The sequence below is a fragment of the Cyclopterus lumpus genome, chromosome 4 (genome assembly GCF_009769545.1).
Source record: "Cyclopterus lumpus isolate fCycLum1 chromosome 4, fCycLum1.pri, whole genome shotgun sequence".
Lineage (NCBI taxonomy): Eukaryota > Metazoa > Chordata > Actinopteri > Perciformes > Cyclopteridae > Cyclopterus > Cyclopterus lumpus.
The window spans coordinates 23,419,261-23,446,957 of NC_046969.1; the positions used below are offsets into that span (position 1 = coordinate 23,419,261).

Genomic DNA, 27,697 nt, shown 5'->3' on the forward strand with positions numbered 1-27,697 from the left:
ATATATTTGTTCGCTATTCAAAATGGCACCGTCTCAATCAGGAAGTGGAGAAAACAACTAAGGGAGAATAAGTTGGATAAAAAAACCCTCGATTTCTGTTGCTTTGACGCGAGCGCTCGCTCAAAGTGCCGCCCGTGTGCCCGTGGTTCGGATTGAGAACAAGAAACGCGTCGACGGTAAGTGGAAAATGGAGGATATTGTTGGTTAAAAGGCAAAGCGGACACATCGGCAGCTGCTTTTTACAACAAGACGCGTCCGTCCTGGGCAGCCTCTCCTAGGAGCGCACGTTTTTGACGACGGGATGCGCCGGTTCCTTCAGCGGTCGTCTTAGTTTTGGCGTTATCTTAGGCGACTGTGTCGGTTAAACCCGGTCTGAGTTGAGACCAAGGGGGAAGTTGGGACGGTTGTAGTACATTAACAAGAGACACCGTGTGTGTGTGTGTGTGTGTGTACGTCTGCATTGTTGTGTATTAACGTCAAGAAAGGGCCCCGGGGGGCTAGTAGCGAGCTAACGCGTCGGCGTTAGTCACGTCAATGTCTCATCAAAACATTTCGTTTTAACGTTATTAAAAAAAGCCAAACTAACACGCTGGATGCAAAGTGTGTTATCGACACTGTCGGAAAGTAATTTACGGGTTTCCTCCGCAGACTTAACACGCGTTAGCTAGGTAGAGACGTTAATCCAATAACAACTGGCGACGGGCAAAACGAGCGTACCCAACGTCAGAAAAAACGAGCTACGAGCTAAGCTAACCTAGCTAACACAATTGGCTACCTCCAAAGTATGCCTGGTTTTACCCAACTGGTGTCGTGTGTCGCTGTATTTTTTTTTGTTAACGTCCATTGTTGTTGTTGCTCGAAATACCGAAGTGGACGTGTCGGACATTCTTCGGAGGGGACGACATCTTTCTCGTTAAACGCACCGTTTGGTCGGTCGATCGGTAAGCTAACGTTAAGTGTAACGTAGAGCCTTTCTTTGTGCTGCGCGGAGACTAATCTGCCTCCTGAACCGTTTCTTCAAAGAGTTGCCACTATTCGGCTGTTTTAAACGTTGCCCAAAGTCCACGCAAACGTACGTAAAACATACACACGCGAGGAAATATTAGATAACGCCAGTTTTTAAAAGGCAATGCACGTTAATGTTTTTTTAATTTATTTTTTAGCGACGTTATTATAGCATCGGCGCACATTGAGTTAGTTGGGTAATTGATGGTAGTTGTCGCAACGCTTTTTGCGGAGATGCAGCCCGCTCGCGCGTGTGTGTGAGTGTTATCGTGATGTTACATTCATTTGCGAGATAACGGGGGGGGGGAGAGAGAGACGTTAGATATCGTTAATCAACTTCGGTCGGCCACGCAGCCGGCGGTGTAACGTTGTTGTTGCAGCTTGTGCATCAAGCCAAGAAAGAAGTGGCTTAAGTGCTGCCCCTGCTTAGGCCACCGTGCTACCGCGATGTGACTAAAAACACTTAAGTTAAGGGTAAACATGCCACTGGGTTGCTTGAAATTCATTGCTTCTTTTGTTGAAGTTAGATATATACATGCATAAGCTGGAAAATGTTGTCTCGATGTATGACAGAAATCACACACAATGGGATATCTGGGGGCACCTGGAATAAGTGAGCAATGAAAATAGTTTGCCACAAAGCTGTCCCCCTCTCTGGTTCTTTTTCTTTCCTTCAAAATGTTCACCCTTTAGTTTCCAACGTGCCTGCAGCCAAAAGGCTGGATGGACAGGCCTCATGCAGAGCCCTTGACAAAGTGTGTTGCCATGGTGGCTGGCTGGCTATTTTTTCTAATTGTGTCATCCTCTCCCTCCTCGTCAAAGGGTCCTACTCGGTGACTCTAAAGTGAATGACATTTTGTCTTTTGCTTCGAGTGCCCTTAACCCCAGTGAGACAGTCAACAACCTTGGTGTCCCTTGCATTCAAATGTCTCCCTCTTTCCCAATGTAGGTTTGTAATTGCAACAGTCAGGCTGGTTTAGATACTGCACTTTTTTTTCTCCTTTCCCTTCTCTGTCTTTTGGCGGTCTCAAAAAAATAATAGTATTTCGCGAAACGGTTGAAATATTTCTACAAACGTAATACGGGCTACTTTTGGCAACCGGCATGCCGTGTAATATTTTCTGGATGTGTGCCAACGCCTTGCCCGCTGTTCCGAAACAGTGTTTGTGTGTGAGAGCTAAGTTTCTGCTCCACAGCTTGTCCTTCTTTCTTCTAATTTTCCTTTTTCTAACCACTGTGTCAGACAATTTATGGCTGCCTGCCCTGCAGGGGACTCTGAGGGTCACGACACACTGGATCCGTTGATAACGCTGTTTTAGAGCCTACAGGAACCGTAAGGTCGATACACAAGAGAACATTTGGAGTGTTTCACGATCCAGGATTAGAAACATTGTGGCCATTTTTCTTTCACGTTATCATCCAGTTTGGTCTGAATGCATTCAAGATAATTATCACCAGGAAATGGCATACTCTTTTCTTTGTTGTTTTTGTTTGGGATGTTAGTTTTTCGAAGCACTCACTGGTGGTGTGAGCTCACACAGCTGTGATCTGTGGCTCGTGCCCCCGCCCCCCTGCTCTTTGTGAATTGGCCTCCATTCTCCCTGCCTTTTTTTGCTAGCGCTTTTTTACCCTCCCCTCTCCCAATTGGTGCCAGTGATAAATCTAATTTATGGCCCGTGGTCTGATTAGAGTGAAAGTGAAAAACGTGGAGTGGAGGAGGGGAATCTGGGGGTGGGGTTAGGTAATATGTTTGATTCAGTTCCTGCTTTCCTGGAATCTGGCCTTCATTAGATAATAGTTCCATGTATTAAACATAACATGGATGTTTGGTCCGAAAGAGAGTGAAAGAACAAGGGGCGGTTGTTGGGAATATGGGGCCATACTGTTCACTTCTACACTGGGACAAGAAACAAACGGGGTCCTTTACAATGGGCTGTTTGAGTCTCCCGTGTCCCAACTAGTATCCAGACCTGGAGGCTATGTGGATCCCTCCCAAGCCACATAAGAGCTCCGTGAGGGATGACAGTAACGCAGGCGAGCGTGCAACATTCTGGCATTCCTCACCTTGTGGTTTTTCTGTGCGATAGGTGTGTCGACATCCCTCCTTGGGAAAAGCAAACAATGATATATTTAATGAAACTCATCCAGGAAGGAAATTTGAGAGAAATATTGGACGTCCACATTGATGGGCGACTGAATACCTTGTGTGTCGCCGTTTCGGTTATCGGCTCGGATTTAGAACCAACGGGCAAAGTGGGAAAAACATTATTTTAAAGGCACTGGACTGTAAAATGTTTAATGGGGTTTGTATAGTGGTCACACGTGCACTATTTACCTCCCCAACATCATCTGAAGTTACATCCTCTCTGTGTTTTTAAGCGGCCGTGATGAGACTGGAACAAAAGGGAACCAAAGTAAACTCTTAAATGCGTGGGGTGTTTCAAAAGAAAGAGACCTTTTTAAAAAAAAAAAACAATACCTCGCCTGTAGACCACTGCTTCACCGCAAATGTTTCCAAATCCCTTTACTGTAACAAAAGTAAGGTTGAGTGGTGGAAGCAGTCTCACTAGAAACCCCAGACCCCGTCCATATTATCACTGCCCCCCCCCCCCCCACCTGCCTTGGTGGAAGGATAGAGTGTCAGCAGATATAGTCACTGCACACCACACCATTGAGGAAAAAAAAGCATGCTGTCATTGTGGAAAGTGATGGACTTATTTAAAAGAAGTGCAATTTGCATTTCTAAATGTAATTTTCCTGCTACATATATACGTTACAGGATAGCCAAAGGCCTCGGCTTTAGTGAAGTTCATCAGTCAACAGTACGAGCAAATGTTGACCATTCTTGTTTACTAGAAGACTCGCAATAGCTGGATCCCCAGGATATTTATTTAAAATGTGTCCGTTAGGGAAAGAGATACACATCGGTCCATTTGTATTGGTAATCCTCTTCCGTTTCATTTGAACCTGCTTCGTCATTCCGTTATTTACTTGTCGTAACTTATCTTTGTCCTTTTTAAAAGATCGTATCTTACAGTATATGGTCCAATTGAATGTGTGTGTGTGTGTGTGGTTTTGTTCCTTTCAAGTGAGGCAACAGTTAATTTTGTTTTGTGACTTCCACCGATCCTTCACACTCATGGAGGTGGGACTTGTGAGAAGATTAAATGGATTAGAGCCAGAGGAGAATGACTGCTGGCAAGAATTACCACACTTTATTTTTATTTATTTTTACTAGACTAAGACAGTGCAGTACATTTTCAATAAAAAGATACGTTTATTGACATTGGCATTTCTCATACTTTTTGGAGGGCAATTTCCATCTTATTGTGGGGTTGAGGAAACGCCTCAATATGAAATTCTGTCTAAAACTCCTCTGTTCTTTTTCCACCACCACTTAAGTTATCTAACCAATTTATTATAATAAATCTTTTTCATACATTTCGCTAGAACCAATTGTGCCCATTTAGTTTTCTTTCGCGATGGTTCTACTCTCCCAAGAGTGCGATAGCGGCCTCAGTCGACACCAGACGGGATGAACTGGCTTGAACTGAAGTTAGCATAGCAAAGTGGCACCGGCACCGGCGCTGTGGGTATGTGGGGCAGCGTAGGCCCGACCCCGCCAGAGGAGGGGAGGTCAGTCTGTGCGGAGCAAAGTACTGTCTGGTCCGCCGCCTGTCAAATCCAAACTACAGGGAACTAAAACACTTATTCTGGCAGCTTTCCCTCGCAGAATTATGTGTGTTGCTTTTTAGTGAAATTTTTTTTTAGTGAAATTGTGCATCAGATTTTTTTCTTCTTTTCATTGTTTTGACTCTTGACTGGGAGGGTTGGGGATCGGGGGTGGAGATATTCAGAGTCAAGGAACCAGCTGCCTCCAATTGGCAGCAGAATCCCATCTCAGGGGTCATGCTGGGTGAGGGTGGGGGGGAAGAAAGAAAAATGAGCATAAGGAAAATAAGGACATTGCTGGCACAGGACAAGAGAGGGATTGTGATGGAAATATAGGGAAACGACAGGCCGTCAAACAAAAACAAAAGAGAGGTGGGTAGTGATGGAACTGGGGAAGAAGTAGGCAATGCCACTGAGAAGATATGTGTCCTGGGATGACACCAGTATTGACTGCAGCAGGAATGAGTCCTACAACCAGGAAATTAGTTTTTATCATTTGTGCTCTTCCGGTGCCCTCGTCTTGAAGGCATTGTCTTTTTTTTTAAATGTTTTTTTGCATAGAGGCCTGAAATAAAGTCTGCTCTAAAACATACACTATGGAGATTTTTGTTCTACAATATGAAATGCGTGGTATTTATCCCCCACGTGTGAATTCTGGAGCTTTTTTAAATGACTTAAAGTGGCTGAATGAGACGACTAAAACTGTCTTTAGCGTCGTGCTGCTGACGTAAAGTCATGTGACTGTGGTGTAGTTCAGTTAGCTTTCTACTTCCATTGCATTCATGCCTTTTTAAAAATTGTAAAAGTGGTTTACTTGTGAAGATTATCTTGCTGATGAAAACATCATAAACACTTACACACAGCCATGTTGCTTGCGCCAGACCTTATTTTCTGCAATAATCCCAAAATAAATCTAATGGAATAATCACATTGTCTTTTAAAAAAAAAATTATTAGGGGAACTAGTGCGACGCTAACCAAAAATACATCCTCCCTACAGCACTCTGCGGTGGAGCGGTGTGGGTTTCTGGGCTCATGTTTGTACATTAAAAAGCAACGTTGCTTTTACTTTTTTGTTTTAGTTTTGTTATTTCACTGCAATTAGAGGTAATCTGATCAGAACTTGACAGAAATACTGCATTATAATGTCCGTTTTTAAGACAACATATTTGAGAGGCCACAAAAAAAACACAGGGCTTTAATTGTAATTGTATTCATTTTTATTTTATTTTTTAACGTGTGCACGTCATGTGTTGTTAGCCCTTCTTACCACCTGCTTAGACTGAAACATTGATGGAAAAAAAATACCCGTTTTAACTATCGCCCATGTGTCCGGCTCCCGGTGTTCGGTTTCGGTGACGTAAACTATTGTCTGTTCGGGTGAGTCGTTGAACAAGAGCGGAAAAAAAAAAAAAGTGTCGGAGAGCCGCACTGGGGCTAGCGTGTGTTCTATTCTGAGGAAATTAGATGTCAGAGGAAAACGTGGCGGCTAAGTGGATCTTTCTCTCTGATCAAGTCGGCCTTTGATCTATTTCTGGTGGGGGCTGCCGGTGCCGCTGGTGGAAGTAGAGGGATGTGCTCCTAAAATCAGTGTGCCACCGATCCGGTGCAAACCTGTGTTTGGGGATCTCTTTTCTACTCCTCTGCACTTTGCAAGCGCTCTGCCACGGCCTTCAAACTCTGTTCTGCCCTCGCCGTTCTTTCTTTACCACAAACAAAGGCACCGTCTGAGCCACGGGAGCTTGATTAAGCTCCCCATTTAAGGACAAATCACTTTTTAACGTCTCGTTCCGCTGGTGTTTAGCGGGCAACAGAGATATTTATCATACGGGGGGGCGAAAACTGGTGCCGAATTGCCGGGTTTAATGACAATCTTAATTGTGATGAATAGTTATTTCCTTTTGAAGTAACGACATGTTTGGGCACTGCCTTACAGTCAGACCCAGTCATTCGAATGACGGAGCTTTTGTTCGCCGTGTTCCCGGCCCAGAGAGCCTCTTTTGATAAATATTTGAACGAGCGAAATGCAATAACCAAGGGCCTCTTAAAACGCCCAATTTGTTTCCATTTCCCGGCTTTTGATAAGACAGTAGATTCGGTTACACGGTCATTCGATCATTGTTCTCCATCTCGTGTCCTAACCGGTCACTGGGCTGTCCACGGCCCCCACCCCCCGCCACCCCTTTTATGGCAATGTCTGTAACACCGAATGGAAAATAGTGGTTGTGTGCACGGGAACAGATTGATACCCGATGTCCACGTCCTTCCATTTGTGTGCGTGTGGCAAGTAGAGAGGCCTTTTGTGTTGGGGGTGCTAATTAATAATGGAGGCTGTTTTTTTTAAATGACCGGGCCCTGCGTTTCCCTGGGAAGTAACTTGTTCCTTTTTAATCGTAACCAACTAAAAGCCCCCTTGCCGTGCCGCGGGGGTGTAAGTCAGCTGGGCCTCGATCAGACCTAACCTGATTACCGGTGACGCCGATGGACTCCCGAGCGGTGATGAGCTAGCGTTCGTGCATCGGATTGAATGATCCTAGTCGGCCGGCTTGTTAGTCGAGAAGACGGATGCAGATTACGACGGGAGGGGGGGGAGAGTGTACCAAGCGCTCACTCCTCCTGTGTGACTCGTTCAGCAAGCGCCTGCTCTGCACTTGACCCCCCCCCGAGGTCAATGGACGCCACGTTATGTCCACACGAGTGACAACGGCTTGATGAACGGTTTCCATCAGCTTCACGTGCACAAAGTGTAAACTGTCATGTTGGCTGCGCAGGAGGAATGTGGCCGTTGACGCCCTGCCCTCACTGCATTTAAAGGAATGCATGCATGCATGTTTTTTTTTTACGCACCAAGGGGAATTCATTACGTGCAAATGCACAACTTATTTAGTTGCGTATGTGGAAGTATGATTATGCAGCGACACTCCACATGTGCATCTGGGAGTGAGATGTTGCACGCGCTCGGCAGGGAGGTTTGTTCTCCTCGTGAGAGTTAATCGTGATTTAGCAGCTTAAGGAAGTCACACTTCCCAGGATGATCCCCATGTGCTCTGCGCCCGCCGCCGCTCTCCGAAGGCCACCAGGACCAAGGCGGCCTCTCGCAGCACACACGTCACGTGCAAACGCACATCTTGTGTATTCTGAAGCGCCGCTTGTTCACCTCTGCGTGTCTGTCGGACCGGAACGGTGAATCACGGGGGGGGGGGGGGCGCCGAGGGCAACCGCTCGCCTCAAATGTGGTGGCCGCGTCGCTGGAAATACCGTTTTCTAACGTCACTAAAATCTCGCAGTCCTTCTACACAGAGAAGTTGGCCCGTATTTTGGCGTGTTCAGCGCGTAGTGCACAAATACTGCACATGAAATGGTCTAATCTCCCTGCAGTGAGCTTTTGCAACAGACCACCCAGAGAGAGACACACACACACACACACACACACACACACACACACACACACACACACACACACACACACGGGAGGGGGTTGTACAAAACACAGCAGTAACCTTTTGAAGTAATTAACAGATTACGCTGCAAAAGAGTCTCTCTCTCTTTGTTTAAACAATATATCCTCTTCAGCATATAAAACATGCAAATTTTTGCCTCGCTGTCTTGACACTGACTATAAATCCAGATATTGACTAAGCGAGAGACACATTTTTTTTAAAAATAACCATGCAGTGCTATGTGTGACACTTTCTGGGGAACCGACTCCTCGTCTCCCTTGTGTTTCGTGTTCCTTTATCTTCTGTTTTCTTTTCTCCCATATCGCCAGGGTTGCAAAATTCCGGGAATATTCAAAGTTGGAAACTTTCCACGGGAATAAACTGAACATTTTGGGGTAATTTAACTGTATTTACCTTGTCATAAGCAGACATGCATGCAAACATTTATAATACAACTTTTAAAAATGACATTTTTTACATTTTGTGAGTAGAACTTTATTCTTTCATCGAACAACAAAAACATGAACGTTGAATAAAAAAGGTATTCCCTATGATCACCACCCAATTTTTTTTTTTAGTGGTTTTGAGGAGGAGTCGTGGTGGTCGTGGTGGTGGTGGTGGTGGGGGTCCCGGTAATGAGAGGCCTTACAGGAAGGAGATACGTGGGACCAGTCTTGCAGTGATCAGTATCGATTATCCTCAGAGGCACACTGGACGAGTGTAGGGGGGGGGGGGGGGGGGGGGTCGGTAACAGGGGACAGACAGCAGCGGACATTTTTCTGTTGCTAAGAGACAGCAACTGGCATGGTCCTGGTGGGTGACGTGGTTACGAAGGAGGGGGAGGGGGTGGAATGACAGCGCCTGGCTGCTCCGGAGCAGCACTGGTGTGTCTTCAGCACGTCAGATTTATTGATCAAATTATTCTGCCGGCTGAGGAATGTTATGCTCCCACTACCACCACTGCGGTATTACTGGGCAGTTATGTATTCTGGCTTTTGCATGCACTGGTATAGTGCCATGTGCATATTTTTTTTTCTTCTTTTGATTGCTGTCACGGAATAATTCCTTGATGTGATGACTCAAGAGACTTGACAACTGTAGTTTCATATACATCACATGAACCGCAGGGGGGAAAAAACACAGAAAAAGTGTGAGTTTAGTTTCTTCTCTCTTGCTCACCCACTTGCAGTGCGACCGCACTTTCGCTTTCTCTCACTCTCTTTTTTCACCCTCCTTACCCTCTCTGTGCTCTTTTTAAATATTCTTTTATAGTAGGTAGTCTGTTACATAAATGCTTTAGATGAGGGGGTCGTCATTGTGAACCCAGCTCTGGTGTTACACATTGATCCAGTCGTTCCTTGCGTGTTAAAAAAGGTCGGCGATGAAATATATCGAGGCTTTTTTTTAACGCAGATCGACTGGCGTTGCGCTTGAGAACCCTCGATACATCCGAGAGGTCGACGTCCTCCGGGTGTTGCATGGCGTACAATTCTTCAGCACCAACGCGGGGGGGGGGGGGACCTCACAAGGTTCTCGAAAACACACTGCCCCCGACTGCCCCCGAGCCGCTTTGCTTTCCGGTCCCTGCTTTTAACCTGGACGTCGCAGGCTGGAGGCCGTGCGTACATATTCAAGAGGTATCTAATATCCGTCTGCCTGAGACCTCCTGCCTAGAAGGTTCTTTCGAGTCGGGCTTCAACCTCACCCAGACAGTGTCATACTGGTTCTTTGAGGGTGAAATGGCCTTCCCTTTTATGTGTATCGGCTATGCGAGCGGTGAATATGCTGGGTCAGGTCTCTGTCTCTCTCACACACACACACACACACACACACACACACACACACACACACACACACACTCAGATACACAAAGGCTCTCTTATTTAGACCGGCATGAACTCCATTAGGATTTATTACCTCAGCTTTGTCCCCAGTGAACACGCCTGGCCTATGTTTCAGATTGGGGGCAAACTGGAGGAAGGAATGAAGGGGGGGAGACAGGAAGGAAGGTAACCAGTTTGATTAGTTTGGGGGCAAAGGGGGAGGGGAAAGGGGGGGGGGGGGGGGGGGGGGTGAGACTGACATTCCACAGACGCGCAGGGTGCCGAGAGATCGGGTTGATCCGGCGGCCAAAGTGGGGATATTTGTAGGATATTTGTGAGGTTTTTGCAGGCTGGGAGGGTAACATTGCATTTTTTTTATACCAGCTTTGACGGAAATGCTGGAGAAGTCTATGTGCGTGTTCCCCTCGCAAGATGGTGTGGTTTTGCATTTAAAAAACGTGTTTTTTTTATTGATGCTCTCGTATATATCTCAGAGAAACGGATCCATTGTCTAAGCTACACGTAGTAAAAGTGCGCTAAAGCGTACTTTGTGACATTTCTACTGTCATAACGTCTCAGCGTCAGGCAGCGGCACAACACGCTGCCAGAGTCACTTTGGTCTCTTCTGTGAAACCGTCTCAGAAAGAAAGTAGGTCATCGTGGTCAGATTCCCCCCGTTATTATAAAGAGGAGTGCGTCTAATTTATTCCGACAGATTGAAGAGGCAAAAATCTGTAAATGTAAAACGCGAACCAAAAAGATCTAAGATTTAAAAAATTGATTCCCACAAAAGAGCGAGCTGGTCCTTTTTATTGCATTAAATAAGGTTCACATTTACAAAATGTTGACTGGCAAGAGTAGAGAGAGAGAGAGAGAGAGATACTGATACTGATACTGATACTGATACTGAATGAAGTTCAGATTACAATATTCCTACATGTTTTCACCCTTAATATATCGTCTTTGTAGTTTTCATGGCCTCGCCGTCTCTTTCCCGTCTCTCTTGTCTGCTGGGAGTCGATCGCTCGCAGGCCTTTTAACTCCCGAGTCCGTACTTTTTACAACGTCGGCTGTGAATCCGAAGGCCGGATTCCAACGGTTTTGCCCGTCTTCGCTTGTCACGGCGTCGGCCGTCAAGCTTGAAGGCCTAAGGGAGTCGAGAGTGGGAGAGGCAATCTCCTAAGCCCAATATAAGACTGTATGACATAATCGCAAGTACATTAGGTTTTAACCTGCCAACCCCCCCCCCCCCTCCCCCTGATTATATATGTTTTTATATAGGTTTTAAATTAGATGCGCGCGTGTGTGTGTGTGTTTGTGTGTGTGTGTGTGAAAGAGAGACGGACAGCCGTGGGGAGCTTGTTGTTGAAGTCCAGACATTCTGGTCTAGCTGGTCCAACCTGTCATTTTATGGTGCATGAAAAGCGTGAGCCGTAACACACACACACACACACACACACACACACACACACTCTGTTAGTGACACAAACGAACCGCTGCCTGACTGCGCTTCCACGACAGGCACCCAAGGCTGGGCGGCCGTTGTCAACGGTAACCTCCTCATGCAGAGTGACCCCCAATCCCCCAGTGGAGGCGCGCACACCGGGATCTCCACCGGTTACAACGTAAACAAAGCACGGGGCTGCTCGGTGAGGACGACAGGGACTCCATTGCTCCGCTGTATATCTTTTGTCTGGCGTGCAGCTGTTTGCTGCTATAGTAATGCTTCTGAATTTTGGACTTTAGGGCAACATGCTCATAAACACAAAATAAAACCATCTGCACCGACGGAGGGGTGAGTTGTGCCGGTGCTACGCCGCCATATGTCGACTCGCCGCCACGTACACACTGTATGCTTTACTTGTAGGCCTTTTTTCCCCTCTGCGCTCCGTTGTGGACCTCCTGCTGGCATTTTAATTGGTCCTCTGATGAATGGTGTCCGTGTGGTGACTGAATTGGAGAAGGACGACCAATTATTTGCCTATTGTGCTTCATGTTATAAAAGTAATTGATTTATGTTCATACATTTTGAATCGACATCTTTAATTGACTGTACCTGCAGACTTCTTTGGCTTTCCAATTCCTTTTTTTTTTGCCTGCTCTATGATGACTTTTTTTTCCTTCTTAATTTCAAAGTGTTGCGCAACATTTTGAATTGAGCCTATATTAATCAGTTTTTCATAAAGTTCCACTTTTAAATCCTCATTTTAAGCTCTTTTTTTACTCTTCAATGAGGGCGCTGCTGGTGGAAAGTCTTTTTTTTTTAAAATTTTTAAAAAGAAGTGAGAATAGCCACATATATTTATTGGTACTCTGGCATAATGTGACTTTCCGAGTCTATTAAAGAGACTTTTTTTTTTCCCCCACTTGAACAAATTCCCTGCAACTCCTCTAATGTCTCCCTCTCTCTCTCCCTCCCCTTCCCCTCTCCATCCATCCATATTATATCCTGTCTTCCTCAGGTCATGGAAAGCATTTGCCATTGTTAGAACGAAGCACTATCTCGGACACAGCCAGCGCGCGCCGGTGATTGGTCGGAGGGTACGTCGCCTAAATCAGCTGCTGGTCATGTGTGAAGCCGCGGTCTGATGCCCACCCTCCCCTCAGCGCTGGCCATGGACGGGGAGAACTACCTGCATCCAGAAGGCCCTCAGCTGGACAGCAGCTTGTTCTCTGTGGCCTCCTCTAACATGGAGGTACGCTATGGGTTTTTTTGAAACGGCCATATGCATTTTTACTTGAGTGTATTTAGCCATATGCCTCTACTGTGTATGCAAATGCATCATTATTAATCCCTCCCACTTTTACATAAACTCCTTCCAGTAAACTGCGATAGTTTATTCGACCTCTTGCTCTTTTGGGATGCGCGTAGTGTTTTCTGAATGGGTGCTCGGGGATCCATCCCAAAAGTCTGCGGTTAAATGGATCAATTACGTCTGGTGTAAAACAGACGTCTGAACATCTGTGAATGTGGCGTCTGCAGAGCGGTCAATCTCGGCGTGCGCGGGAAAGGAAGTGGTCCTACTCGTGGTATCGAAATGCTCGGCACCGCTGCTTATGAATTATTCGTAGGTGTAGGTGAGGCCAAATAATAATAATAAAAACGTCACTTGCGTTGTTGCACTTAGTGGCATCTATGTGTGCACATATGTTTGGGGTGTATGTTTTATTTGGAAGTTACCGGCCCCCTTTTTAGATTTCTATTGCCACTTCAGTATTTGGATGAATGGAATCTTTAGGCGCTCACAGTAATGAAACATTACATGTGAATAAAGTCAGTTTAAGTTTTAATTTGAGATGATATCTACCAAAGAAATGCCCAAAATCTGCCCGACTCCTGCACTGAAGTGATGGACACCTGCTCTTTTAAAAGCAACAACACTTAAAGGGGTAGTTCGGATTGTTCAAAATATCGTGACACTGACTGGTGGATAAGTACAAAATATGTAAATTGACCGTTTTTTCCCCCTTCTGTTCTGTTTTTAGAGTTCAATATATGCCTCCTCTGATTCCTGGGGATCCTACTCTCAGCCGGCTGGATACAGCATACACTGCCCTATGCAATCTGGAAACCAGTAAGTAAATACAAACAGACACCTTTTCATGTTCTTACATGGTGACACCCCCTGAAGGTAAACGTTGTTATCCTTTAAGATGCATTAATGCTCAATAGATTATATGAGTATATACATATATAAATGATTAGGTATTTCAGCGAGTGTCCTGGTGCGACAGCTTTACTGGGGGTGTAATCTCAACATCCTGCGCCTCTGTTACAATGACATCACCGCTGATGTTTATCTCTTTCCCTCCCACACGAGGTGTGTTTGCATGCGAGCGCGGTTGCGTAATTCAAAGGCTGCGCAACGTCTCGCGCAGACGGAAGCAACGACGCGGCTTCGGGGGGGGGGGGGGGGGGGGGCCTGCGTCACGTCGCATACGGCGAGCTGCAGGACCGCTGTCTTAAACGGCGGCCCAATGCCAGATCGCCAACGCAGCCGAGACGTCTACCTCAAATGTCGAAGGAAATATAAATGAAAAAGGATTATTCTAAAGGTTGGATTTCAAAAACTTCTAAAAATTACCCGATTTTTAGTCTTCACCAAACCCGCGTGATACCCAACGCCAACGCAGGAAGCGTTGGGCTCAGTTCGTGGTGTTTTGTACCGTCGTCGCTGTTTTCTTTCGGTCTGTGGTTCTCCGGTTGGCAAGCCGGTTTTACAAGACCCTTTATCGCACACCCTGTGACGGAGTATCATCGCGTGGCTTTGTTTGTTTTGTCGTAAAAGGCCCTCGTCTGGAGTCGGCATTAACCGTTATTTTTTTCTCCCGAGCGTCCAGACAGAACCACGGCTCTGATCGGAAAGCCTGGGCTCTTCTTCCCCTTCCTCCTCTCCGCGATCTACAGGCCGCTGCTCGGTACGACCGCCTCGCCCTAACGCAGGTCGGGGATGCAATTGATTGAACTTCTCACGCGGGCCATTGAGAGCAAGCAGCAGGAGGAGCGAGTAAGGGTCACACGGCGCCGGGGAGAGGAAGCTGTGTGCGAACTGGTTGCACCGATTTTGGTGCTCGCTCGAAAAAAACCCTTTTCTCACGAGTAGCGATGAAAAATGTCACAGAGGCTCTTTAACTGTGTGGCGTTAGCGGAACAGGAACCGGTCTGTTATAGGTCACAGCACTGGAGTTTACAGAGCAGAGGCGTCATAAAACACGACACGGCACTCTAGCCTTTTGAAAATCCTGACATTTATTTAGTCATTCTTTTTTAAGAGAGTGTTGCATGATAATATATTTTGCATGGTTTAAAATCCCAACTCGCTAATTTGCCGCGGAGGGCTTTACAATCTCGCATCGACACATTTGCCACTTATAAACCTCCTGCACAATAACACACACACCCCTTAAATTCACGTTTGGCTTGCCTTTACCACTATTATTCTACGTCCCTCGACCAACCAACGTTTTTATTTAGATTTTGGCATTAATGTCGAGACGGATGAGAGGACGCGACCGCCGTCGGTCGTCCGTTACCCACCAGCTGTTGGCGTCCCTCGGCGATGGCCTTTTCCTTTTTTACTCGCAGGCTCTAATTGACGATGTGCACGGCCGAAGAGACTCGATCACACCGGCTACATGTTGAGGGAGCAGCCACCGAACTGCTGCTGCTGCTGCTGCTGCTGCTGCAAAAAAGAAACCCCACAAGAGACCTTCGTGCTAATGTGAACATCAAACCCGGCGGTTATGATTAATTCTTTCCCCGACAGTCATGACTGCACTGGAAGTCAACAAGCGCGTCGGAGAACAAAAACAAACGTCTCTCTTTTATTTAAAAAGAAGAAAAAAAACTCCCTCTGGACCGTTTGCTCCTGGTGTTTACTGGTCAGGATGTGAACGTCCTCATCGCGTTCATCCCCACCACATGCAAAACACGAACATGCAAAACAAAACACTGAAACGGTGGAGTGCAGTGAAATGCCCGGCACGGTGTATTATGGTAATATTCCTCTTGTTCTCTCCATTCCATTTTCTCTCTTTTTGAAAACATTTTTCATTGGAAAATAAGGCCGACTTTGTGGTTCGGTCCGTCCCAGGAAGAAGCCCATTTGTTTACAACAGAAGAATAACAAACGCGCCATAAATCCGCTTCTATATATATATATATATATATATATATATATATATATATATATATATATATATATATATATATATATATATTTTCAATGTCGTCTTTATTTCCGATTGTCTACGACCAACCCTGAAAATCATCAATCACGAAAGCTCCGATTTTTGTTCTTTGCTCCAGAGGTTCGGTTTGACCGGTCGCCTGCCTCCTTCTCTCCGCTATCCACTGTTTGTCAGCGCCATGAGTCAAAGTTCCCATATTGCGCAATGTTGTTTGCATGGGAGTTAAGACTTCACCCGTGTGTAAGGTAGAGCGAGTCCTTCCAGGGAAATCTTTTGGAACTCGACAATGAGTCATTGTTAACCCGTACAGCCTTTTAGTATTTATTTCTGTGGAATACTGTTTTAAGGGTTCCGTTGTTGTTGCGTTTTCTTTCCTTTTTTTTTTTTTAAATAACGATCGTTCTGTTTGTAAGACGGGGAAAAAAAACATTTGGGATAAGTCCTCCTGCCTGTTTTGACTACTTGGACAAGATGGTTATTACATATTTATACAACACCAAAATGCAACGAGGGGCCGGTGGTTGAGCTTTTTTTTAAAATGTATTTGTTTGTTTGTTTGTTTGTTTGTTGCTCCTGAAAAGTTCCACAGCAGTTAAAAGTTCATGGCTTCTTAAAACTGGAATCTGAACAGAAAATCCACCCTGAAAGACGAACGTTGTTTTAAAAACCCACCCGAGCAGTATCGTCGTGCTCTATAAGTTACTCTCTTTTATCAGTATATATATAGTTATTTATTTGAGTGGAATTTTGCGGACTTAAAGTATTTCTATGTCCCGTTCAAGTCCTATATGCATGTATTATCCCTGCTTATTTAACGTGGAAAGAATGATTTTTATTTATTTATCTTTTCAATTTGGGCTTAATTTTTTCATGTTATTGTCCTACTGCAGGCCGATGTTGGTTAGTTGCTAGTTAAGTGTGTTTTGAAGAGGGGTATTCAAACCTCATGACTGCCCCACATTGTCATGTCGGTAACATGCACACTCTTAAGCCCCCTTTTTATAATGAAGTCGTCAACAAATAAAGCAAAACAACGTCTATCAGGAAATGAAAGAAGAAGAAAAGAAAAAAAAGGTATATCCGTAAAGGTTTCATTATTGCATGCCTGTCTGGTGTGTCCTCTTTTTTTTAATTAAGAGGACGTGAAAACAATAACACGCTTCGGGCTACGTCGTATGCGGCGCCTTCCGTGAACACAACGTCAATCAGCTGCTTTTTTGGCCGAGAGCCACAAAACCAGCTTTGCGTTGTTGGAAAGCAGCTGACGCCGGCCTGCCAGGACCTCTGCTGTGATGATGTCACTGTCGTATCGTCGTGGGGCCGAAGAAAGAAAAAAAAAATTACCCCAAGTGGTATTTATTAACAAATGTTGCCGCGTTGTTGTTTGGGGAAAGGAAAAGGAGCCATGTGTGTTTCCGAGACCGGCTCCTGTGCACCGGCTCAGGGCCGCCTTTTCATCCTCTCGGGTGTGTTTTCAAACCTAAATCAATCGGTCTCGCTGATCTCTGGCCCGCGGGTCCAGAGCCTAGTGCCAAATCCCGTGAGCCCAGCTCCAATCCCTCTTGAGCCCCGATTCCCTGGCGCACGATTGGATTGTTAACAACGGTGGGAGGGCATCGGTGCACGGTGGAAGTGCCACCTCCAAACCGGGGGTTGGTTTTACTTTCGTAATGAGTGACTCTCTTTATTGTCGACTTGAAACAGAAACTGTTTGCTCGTGTTGGGAATGCTCTCCGGGGGTTAAGCTGGACCTGTTGTCTTCAAAGCGGGTAGGAGCTGCTCTTCTCTTATTCCTTTGACTTCCTGTAGACGTCTCACTCTCACGTAATCTTCTTTTATTCCTTCCCCTTCTTTAAAGCCTCTCACTCCCTCCTGCCGGTCTGACTGGTTGTACGCCACTTGTGTCTTTGACACCCGAGGTAGACGCTTTGATTTACTGCGTCTCTCTCCGCTGGCATCGGGCCATCCCACAAGTTGATTATCAAACCGTCGCCCACACGCAAACAGAACTGAACGTGTTCTCACCTGTTGCGCTTGTGTGACGCGATACAGTAGCGAAGGCGTTGAGAGTCCATCAGGTGTTTTAAAAAAAAAAAGACCTTCTCCTCCTCTTCGGTTCTGACTGCAACGCGATCACGCGAGACGCTTCTCGGTGACTCTTTCTATTCCTCTACCGGCGCTGCAGAGCAATAGAAGGCTCCGGTTGTACTTGGCAGCTGTAAAGGTGTAAACTTGTGAAACTGCTACTTCCCCCTCCATTCAAACTAAAGCTCTTCTTCCCCCTCCCCCCTTCCCCCCACCCTCTTCCACAGGCAATACCACGTGAACAGCAGCACTACCACCACCACTCCGGATGTGCACATGGACATGTACTCGGGATTCCCCGACGTGGACTTTTCCAGCCTCAACCTCCCTAGGAATGGAGACTTCCCCCAGGTTCGTTTTTCACGTTGTTTGCTTTTTCAAGTAACACAGAGACATTTTGGTGCCGATGCGTCGGACGCGTCCCGTCCGTATCCCTCTCTGTCTTGCTCATCAGAGGGAAGGACCGTGCCTCCCCCGCCCACTTCTTTCATCCTGCGTTCCGTGCGTCTTCAGCTCGGCTTAATTTACCAACTAAAGCAGCCTGATTAAAGGCTAGCGTTGTCTAGACGAGTGCGGCGGGGGCCTGCCCCGTTCCCGTCCGGGCATGTCATTGATGGCACGCTGTAATTTTGACGTCCTTCTCACACTTCAATCTTCAGAGAGCGGCGCGAGTCCACAACGTCAGATGTTCTGCTGTAAAGGTCTGTCTTTGGGATTACCCCTCAGCTGTAAGACCAGGACGTTCATTCTAAGGTGCATACTTGTCAGACGTGGACGGCAAAGTGAAGGGTGTGTGTGTGTGTGTGTGTGTGTGTGTGTGTGTGTGTGTGTGTGTGTGTGTGTGTGTGTGTGTGTGTGTGTGTGTGTGTGTGTGTGTGTGTGTGTGTGTGTGTGTGTGTGTGTGTGTGTGTGTGTGTGTGTGTGTGTGTGTGTGTGTGTGTGTGTGTGTGTGTGTGTGTGTGTGTGTGTGTGTGTGTGTGTGTGTGTGTGTGTGTGTGTGTGTGTGTGTGTGTGTGTGTGTGTGTGTGTGTGTGTGTGTGTTCACCTCGCCATTCCAGGTCGATTACTCGCCCTAATTTGCATTTTGCCTCTTCTTCCTGCGTCCGTCCAACCAAAAGAAATATGCTATGATGATGACGTTTTAAAGAAAGGCGGTCATGCTAATCATAAAGCAGTTTCCACCCTTTATGATTGTCTGACGGTAGAGAGGTTCACGCCTATCGGGGTGTTTCTTTCAACGCGAGGCCAGAGCGGTAGATAATAAAGGACGGAAACAGCATTTCTTAGCTTGATTATGTTTGTTTTTTTCCGTCTTTTCCCCCGAATACTTTTAAAACGGTTTAAAGTGCTGTTTGTCGTCTCGTGTATTCCTTGTTTTTCTATGAATAAAACCGCTATGAAACATGGCTGGATGAAGAAACCACGGTGGCAAATGACCAGAAAAAAAGGTTCCTTGTATTATTTAAATACACGGATTGTAAGACTGCAATAATACCCTTTTTTACGTTTAATTCATTCTAAAGCACGAGGGAATGCCGTTCGTAAGATGAACCTCAAAATACTATAAATGAGCCAATTTAGCATCGAGGGATGTTTTTTTTTTTTGTTTCTAAACTGCCGAGTTTGAGTTTTTATTTTTGAGTTTCTCTGGCGTCTCACAGCCTGGGGGGGTTTGATGAAAAAGCTCACGGCTATATTTTCGTGAAATTTGATGTTTCTTTTGCCAAATTAAGTTAGAAACTTTCCACGTGCACATTACAATAAGTTCTGAATGGTAGTGTTTACTCATTTCCAAATTGTTGTTGAGCCTCCTGATCACGACATGTGTTTGTCGATGTCCATTTCGAGGCCTAATTAGACCCATTTTGTAACATGTGCTAGCTTGTTGTTGACAACAAGCAACATAGGATGAAGCGCACACACACCGCCGGGGTTTTGAAGAACAAAGAACACGTGGAGGCCTTTTTTTCTTTTCCACAAGAAAGCGACGCGTCAGCCTTGTGAAGCTCGGCAGGGATTTTGTGATTCACGTGGGGTTTCCCTAGTTTTTTTCCCCTCACATTTAGCTTGTTGTAGTCCGTGTGGCCATCGCTCCCTTTCCGGGAAGGGAGTAATTACTAGTGTTCGTGATAACGTCGCACTTGTTTGGGTTTGCGTATTTTGCAACGCCGGACTTCACCGTTGCCGTTTCTTATGTAGTTTAGTTGAAGTGAGGCCTCGGCGTCAGCAAGTTTTGGTTTCCCGGCAGCGGAGGCGTGGAATGTGATGGTGTCTGAGAGAGAGAGAGAGAGAGGGAGGGAGGGAGAGAGAGAGAGAGAGGGAGAGAGACGTTCTGTGCTTGTGTTGTGCTTTCTCAGCTGTTCTTTCTGGGTTTTGGACGCTCCTCCCAACCACGTGAGGCAGAAAATGTAAGTCACGGGGTCATCATGACTAATCCGCCACCTCACACCCAGAATAACCCGTTTCTTTTTTCTTCATGCTCCACTTTTCTTTCTAGCACCATCACCGCGGCATGCCGACCAAGTGCCCAAATTCTTTCTTCTTCTTTTTTTTCCTTCTTCTTCCTTCCCATCCTGCAAATATAGAGCAGCGCTTCTCGTTGGCAAAGCTGAAGACGCTCGGCCTGTACGCGGCCGGGCGATTGTTTGTTTGTCGTCCCCCGCTCGCCGTGTTTATGTCCTTGTTTCGGTTTACAGCCGTGGAGTCGTTGGTGAAGCCTCTTTTGGTTTGCACGGCCTTCCCCGCACATTGTAAGGAGACACGTGGACGGGGATATTTATCTCTAAATTGAGCCACATGTTGTGTTTGTGTGTATATTTAAGTTACGCGTTAAATCCTTTTCTTGGGAGTTACTGGGAAACTAATCATTCCCTAAAATAAAGCATTATGAAAACACAGCGTTGGAATTTAGATAAACAGTGGAAACTCTGACCAAAATGTCTCGCCATGTTTTCTGATCTCCATTAACCTGAAGTCTGAACAGACTAACGTACTCACTCTGGTTCGATGGGTTAATTCTTCGCGTTTCCACGGTGACGCGCGTGCACACACCTGTCTCACCTTTTGCTCATTTGTGGATCGAAATTCTGTGACCAGAATGAAAACTCACTAGAAGACAAGAAAGAAAGAAAGAAAAAACAGAACTCATTCACTAACTCTGGCTAACCTCAAAAACTGAACGGTACTTTGCAAACACACACACACACACACACACACACACACTGCACTGCAACTCTATGTATGTACACACACTGAGGCACATTTAGGGATATTCACAGTGTTCATCACTTGCTGCATACTCTCGTTGTTTCTCGATCCGGTTCCTCTCACTATACGCACACACACACACACACACACTTTCCAGGAATCACTTTATTTGCCGCATACTTCATTACCCAAAACCCTGAAGGTCCATTCGGCCGTTAGACCGTCCTCACTGCGAGTAGCAAACCAGCTGGAGATTAATGGTTCAGGTGATAGAGGTGCAGTATCCCTTTTTTAAAGTGGGAGAATCCCAGAGCACCCACGTGGACGTATGAAGAACCTGAACCTCCGCACAGACAAAAAAGACCCAATTAGTCCACAGAGTCCTGCTGCAGATGGTCCACTCGTTCCCGGGTTACGGTCCAATCATGCGTTGACTTTTGCGACTCCACAGACTCTCCAGCTGATCCATGATTGCATTCCTTATTATTTTTTTTTTTTTTTTTTTTTTGCACACCCATAACATTTTTAAGCAATTCTCCTCCAGAATCCAATTGCTTCTCAAGACGCCAAATACTTAAATAAATTACAAGAAAAAAAAGAAAAAATCGGTATCAATAAGTCGATAAGTTTCCCCTGACTTCTTTCTCGCGGCACGCCGATGATGATTAGAATATGTCGGTATTTCTCAGTTACTTCCATCTGAGGTGCTCCAACACTCGTATCGTTTAAAGGAGAAAGTTAAAGCTTCATTTGAAGGGTTGTTAATAGGTGCACCGTGTGGGTGCTCCACCTGATCCTCTGTAGTTTCAGATTAGCTCCGTCCAGCCTGTGTGTTTTGAACCAAATCGTTTCTTACTGCACCTTTTTATTTAATTTTTTTTACATCGGCCGTTCCGCATGTGGAGCGTCTGCAATATGCTTTTCGCTTACAAAAAGATATAAAATTGGAACGCACGCCGTTGTAATCATAACAGCCCCCCCCCCCCCCCCCCCCCCCCCCCCCGGGGATCAGCTGATTCTGGCACATCTGGAACCAGAGAATCGATGATGACAGGGATCGTAATCAGATCAGGGAACCAAATTAAAAAAATATAATTACAAGAGAGCGAATTGAAACAGGATAAGCGGTTCTGGGAATGAAAATGAAATAATAAGACGAATTCTGCTCGGATCTGCTGTCTGCTGTCTTTTAAGCATTAAGATGTCAGCAGGATTTGTGCATGTGACGATGAGACCGCATGTCTTGAGCGTCTGCATGGCAACCGTGTTTGTTTGTTTGTTTGTGAAAAACCGGCACGGATCCTCCCTTCTTTAGGCCGGGATGCAACGAGGTGTGTATTGAGCATCTAAAAGAAGCTCATCAATGATTCATTCCTCTCCCCGTTGACCCTCTGTGGCACACACACACACACACACACACACACACACACACACACACACACACACACACACACACACACACACTATTCCGAGGATTCCCACTCATACCATGATGACACCGTGGACAGGCGCCACTCGGTCTCTGAGAGTCTGACTCGGTCTTGCAGAGACGGGCATTACGGTTCCTCCGCCACGCCGACTTGATATCGCGTATTCCTGGAAGCCGGGCTGTGCAAATGGAGCCCTCTATTCCCTTCGTTAGGGAGATAAATCACATCAATTTTTTTTTTTTCCCCTTTTCCATTTGCGACCGGCTCTTAAACGGTTAACGCGTCTCCGTCGTCACGACACCGTCTTTGATCAGCATCTTGGATTTGTTGAAATCGCCTCCTCCTCCCCCTCATTTTCCCACCAGATTCCCAGAATATTCTTTCTTTCTAAACAATCGGTTCCAGGCAGCGAGAACGACCAATCCACGATGAAGTATTTGTGTATAATTGTGCACGGATATAGAAGCGGTGTCTGCCGCCTGTGAAGACCCTGTGCACGGGGGCCGGCTTCCAGCCTGCACTTGACCTGTTATTACATTCCCGACCACTTCAGCTGTCTGCTCCTTACTTAAGCTGTTAAGAATGATTTTTATTCTTCTTCTTTTTTTTTTTTTCATAGTATGGGTGGAAGAACTATAAACTATAAACACAAGAAAAGCAGAATTATCAGGGAATGTTTTCGACAGGCTGAGAACCGCATTCTCAGACGTGGCACACTGCCCCCAATTAGCTAATTAGACAACACCAGAGATGCTAATTAAGATTTCTTTATTTTTTATTATTCATTTCTTCCTTGACAGCCCACCAGCGCCTCTGCAACGATAACCGATGCACAAAATGTTTGGCGCCTCCCGATGTTAACTGTTGTTGTTGTTGTTGTTGTGGACGCTCTTTTTTCCCCAGTAAGTCTCCACCCCTTCAATTAGTTTAGCTAATTGTCGGCCGAGTGTCTGCCTGGTAGTTTCAGAGCGGCAACGTTATCGCTTATTTATTTATCGGTGGATAAATAATACTCCTCAAGATTCGCCCGCTTGCTGCTCCGGCACATTTAAGGTGGGCAGTTTAAAAAAATTCATTTATTTCTAATGTTATTTTAACTGTGTTACCGATAGCGTTAATCAGTCAACGCGCTTGTTGGTTTTACTGTTAAAAACAGTTATTTATTAACTTCCTCCGTCTGAGCCGTTGGGTCATTCGTGCACATCGTGGGGAAACTTACGACTTAAATTGAGCCTGTGCAGACGAAATTGGGGGGGAAGACAGAAAGCAGAGCATGAAGTCAGACATGGGGGGGGTCTGCCTCTAAATATAATAATCATTAAGGAGAGGTCCGGGCCCATTAAACATGGCGGTAAGCAGCGGGGTGTGAGGAGCGGCCGGGTCCACAGCACAGCACTGTTTACACTACAGATGCGGTTGAGTTACACCATGTACAGTAAAATGGGCCCGACTGCCAGTAACTCTAGTCACTTACCAACAAAAGCATCATTTCCTGAAAGCTCCTCCCTCCCTCTACTCTCCCCTCCCCCTCCCCTCCTCTGCTCTCTCACTCGCTCTCCAACCACCTTTTCTATTTTTTTCTTCTTTTTTTTTCAGCTTTGAGGAACTAGTCCGCAATCACTATGAATAAGCCCTCTATGCAAATACCTGACCGTCCTGCTGAAGCAGGAAGCATGTTGTAGACTTGCCCGAGTCTCGTGTGTGTGTGTGTGTGTGTGTGTGTGTGTGTGCGCGCGTGTGTGTGAGCTCATTGCTCATTGCCTCGAGCGTACCTGAGGTGGAGGCAGATGTGTGTGTGTTGAACCAGAGAGGAACTGTGTCAGGGCTAGTGAGTAGTCCACTTTAGGGTGGAAGTGCACCGGCTGTAAGGTGAAGACCAACACATGGACGAGGCTGTTGCGTTCAGGGACCCAAGGTGAAGCAGGAGTGTGTGTGTGTGTGTGTGTGTCTTTTAAACCCCCCCACGCTGCCGCGTTTGGACCCATGTCTCTCATGCAGCTCTGGACTAAATTGTATTCACAGCTTGGACGACCGCTTCCCAAGGTACTGGTACCGTTTGCTTCTTTAATGTGTGACGCTAAAATTAAGCCTGTTGCTTGAAGACTGGCTGCTGCTCTGTTGAAAGCTCTCTTTTTAATTTATTGTGTGTGTGTGTGTCAGTCAGTCATAAAACAGTTTGATTAGGAATTGTGTCAAACTGAAAGCTGCGAGTTTTATTGTCGTTATCGAGGGACTTCTAGATATGACGAGTAAGCACTTCATTACGGCTGTGTGTGTGTTAATTTTAACTTCCTTGAATGAATCTTGAAAATGCTTCCGTAATATCAGAATAGTAATGTGTGTGTGTGTGTGTGGGGGGGGGGGGGGGGGGGGGGGGGAGGCCTGTAAACGTCACTATGCATGTGGTCTGTCTAGAGCTGTGTCTTCATTGGAATTGGAAAACAATAAATAAAAACATAACATTTTGATTGAAAAGTTAGTTTCCCGGACAAAAGACTGAGCCACATCCAAAAACTAAAGAACATTTAGTGTTGTATTAAAGGAGGCGTTAATTCCTGATACAGACGACGCAATTCCTCGCCTCCTCGTTTATTTATGCCCACAGCGATGACATTTTTCTTCTTTCAATAAACAGCAAATGTGCTTTTTGGGGGGGCCTCCCTGTTGAAAGTTGGCAAGCTCGTCAGGGCCAACGTCAGTCCCGCTTTTAAGACTCCCGTTTTCCAGCCAGGAACGATGACAAATGATGGTCTGCCTCGTCTGCCTCGCCGTCTTCCAGTAAGTGCGAGAACCTGATATCTTGTCGGGCTAAATAGCACTCGTCTGTTTACTGGACGGCTGTTAAATACGGCCATTGTTGCACTGCACCGCAAATAGATCTTTATGGCCGTCTACACACTGTGTGTGTGTGTGTGTGGGGGGGGGAATTGTAGTCTTTATTCGATTGCATTTTCAAATGTTGTTCTTTTACTCAACAGCAATCTGAGAAGAGGGGTTCAGGTAGTTTTTTTTTTAAAATAAGGAGGTAGTCCGTTTCATTGTCGTTCCCGGCTGACCGTTGATCCTGTGAAACATGCCGACTCGGTGAGTAGTTCGTCTCTCGGTGGGCACAATGTCTCGGTTTCCTGGTGCTACGTTTAAAACCTCGAGCTGCTTACGGGAAGTGAATGATGAACAATGATGGGAGGACGAGTGAGAGCATGGGGGGGGGGGGGTGATTGATGAGTGGTAGGGGAGTGAGAAAAAGGAGCATGGATGCCAGAAATGCAGGTTTCTTAACCTGAAAATATTAAAAGCTCGCGCCTCGCATGCCCACTTTACCAACATGCGGCCACGTTTACACCTATTTCATAAGCGTTGCGGTTAATATATCATAATTATAATTGCAACAGTGGCTCAGCGTGGTGCGATGCAAAGAGACAACACAACGGGGGGGGAGGAGATATACCAGATAATTATAGCTGAAAACAATTCATTACAGGATACGAGATCTGTCTGTATCAGAAACGAGTCTTGATATCATTTTTGTTTAGTTGTTTATCTCTTTTTGTTGTCTTGGTGGGATGTGATGTCATCCTGTTGCAGGAGGCACGCTCCGTATTAAGCGTGTGTCAAATTTTATACATTTTATATCATTTGAATGTTTTTTTTTCATCTATTAGTTTGCCACCGTTCTCTACTGGATGGAGTCGAGGTTGAAGTGAAAACGCCGACTCGTCACGATAGTCCAAGTGGCTCGAGGTTGTAAAAGAGTAAACGCCCTCCTCGGTTAGCAGTTTGAGTCTTGGCCAAGAGCCCCCCCCCCCAAAAAAAAATCGGCAATTTACGGGCAACGCGCCCACCTCTCCGTGAGTCCACTGACCACAGGTGTGTGTGTGTGTGTGCGTGTGTGAGTGAGAAAGTGTTGCGACAACAGACAAAAGAGAGCGGGGCTATTTAAGGTAATACGAGGACCTGTGAATAAACACTTCGACTTGTCATCTGGAATTAGTCTTAGAACATGTCGACTCTTATTGGAGCAAGTAGAGGCTTAAAAAAAAACCATTATTTTGTTGTCGTCCTATTGCTATAATAAGTTTAACTATATGCAACTAGTGTTTTTTTAAAGTTGTTCTCTCTTGCACGTGACGCCGTCTGCGAGTGTGTCGCAATTTGTGCTCGGCTTGCGACGTCAACGCACCGCGGACGCAGGCTCACACATGCACTTATTAGTTCACAAACACAACAAAAGAAGAAGGAAAAGCCACACCGTTTGAGTCACATGTGAGTCACTTTTTTTTTGTTCTTTTGTTATCTTGGTTTCACAATCGCAAATCCTTTTTCCTGGAAGCCCGTCGTATATTTTTTGGGGGGATTGGCGCGTCGGTTCTTTTGAGTTCTTTTTTCCGAAGATGCAGGTTTGACGCGCACCCTTATGGCGTCCTCCTGCGGGTCACTTCCCATTGGGGCCGGTCCAAAAGCACGGCAGATGAAATATCTCTTTCTTTCTTTTTTATTATCTTCTCAACGTTTTAAACAATGCGAGTCCTTCTTCGCCGGGAAAAGGAAACCCAGAACCTGCCGGATAGATAATGTTTTGCTGGCGAGCGCAGACGCGGATCGCAGAGCCTCGTTTTTTAGGTTCCCCGCTCGGTGCCGGTTTCAGGGCTTTGAACCCGCTCTGCTGGGACACTTGACATGGCAACCCTTTTTTTTTTTTAAATTTCCAGAACATATGGAAACACTTCCAGGAGGCGTGTAAAGCGGCGAGCAGCGCCTGGCCTGCTTTCCTCCGACTTGGCACGGCGTGGAGGCCTTTCCCTGCCAGGTGGTCGCTGGACCGGCTGTGCCACTCCGATTGGCCCTCGTGTGTTCGGGGATAGGCCAGACTTGGCCGTTTGCGGGCTAGACGGAGATGACACAATACTTGTCTGTTGACACTAGAAAGCAGTTTCGACCTGCGACTTCTTTTTTTTTTTTTGGTTGTCTGTTTTTTTCTTTTCCAAAAGCGTTTGATTATTATTATTTTTGGCCTAAGATTGCGTGACTAAAGGGTTCAGAACTTGTTGGAAAGCGTCTACACGTGTACTCTTAACAACACAATGGCTTTCTGGATCAAAAGCTCTGGGACGGCACGAGTTGATTTATGTCTGCATGACTACGAGCGTCGTCGTTTTTTGTTTGTTTTTTTGGATACAAAAGATAAAACTTCTGCTGTACGCAAAAGATTTAATAAAATATTACGTACCACAGCGAATTAATTCAATCATGAATTCAAAGGGTGCTACCGGTCTTCTCGATACACGGACGGGGCACTAAAAACATGTTTTAAAAAAATATGATTTAAAAAAAAAAGTGGTACGGTT

At 45.9% G+C, this 27,697-nt stretch overlaps 1 protein-coding gene across 8 annotated transcripts in view; it reads left to right on the plus strand.

Annotated features, from left to right (window-relative positions):
- The window catches only part of si:ch73-63e15.2 (protein strawberry notch homolog 2), a 52,009-nt gene continuing 24,312 nt past the window's right edge, over positions 1 to 27,697 (plus strand). Inside the window, exons 1-6 of one of the 8 annotated variants that reach the window (XM_034531501.1) lie at positions 1 to 176; positions 11,461 to 11,588; positions 11,686 to 11,734; positions 12,402 to 12,635; positions 13,426 to 13,514; positions 17,943 to 18,066. In XM_034531501.1, the coding sequence (XP_034387392.1) occupies positions 12,528 to 12,635; positions 13,426 to 13,514; positions 17,943 to 18,066 (321 nt within the window). In that variant the 5' untranslated portion in view covers positions 1 to 176; positions 11,461 to 11,588; positions 11,686 to 11,734; positions 12,402 to 12,527. Of the gene's footprint in view, positions 177 to 615; positions 942 to 11,460; positions 11,589 to 11,685; positions 11,735 to 12,401; positions 12,636 to 13,425; positions 13,515 to 17,942; positions 18,067 to 23,938; positions 24,396 to 24,987; positions 25,131 to 27,697 lie in introns of those variants that run through there. The other 7 variants (XM_034531505.1, XM_034531504.1, XM_034531500.1 and 4 more) reach the window with 7 other exon arrangements.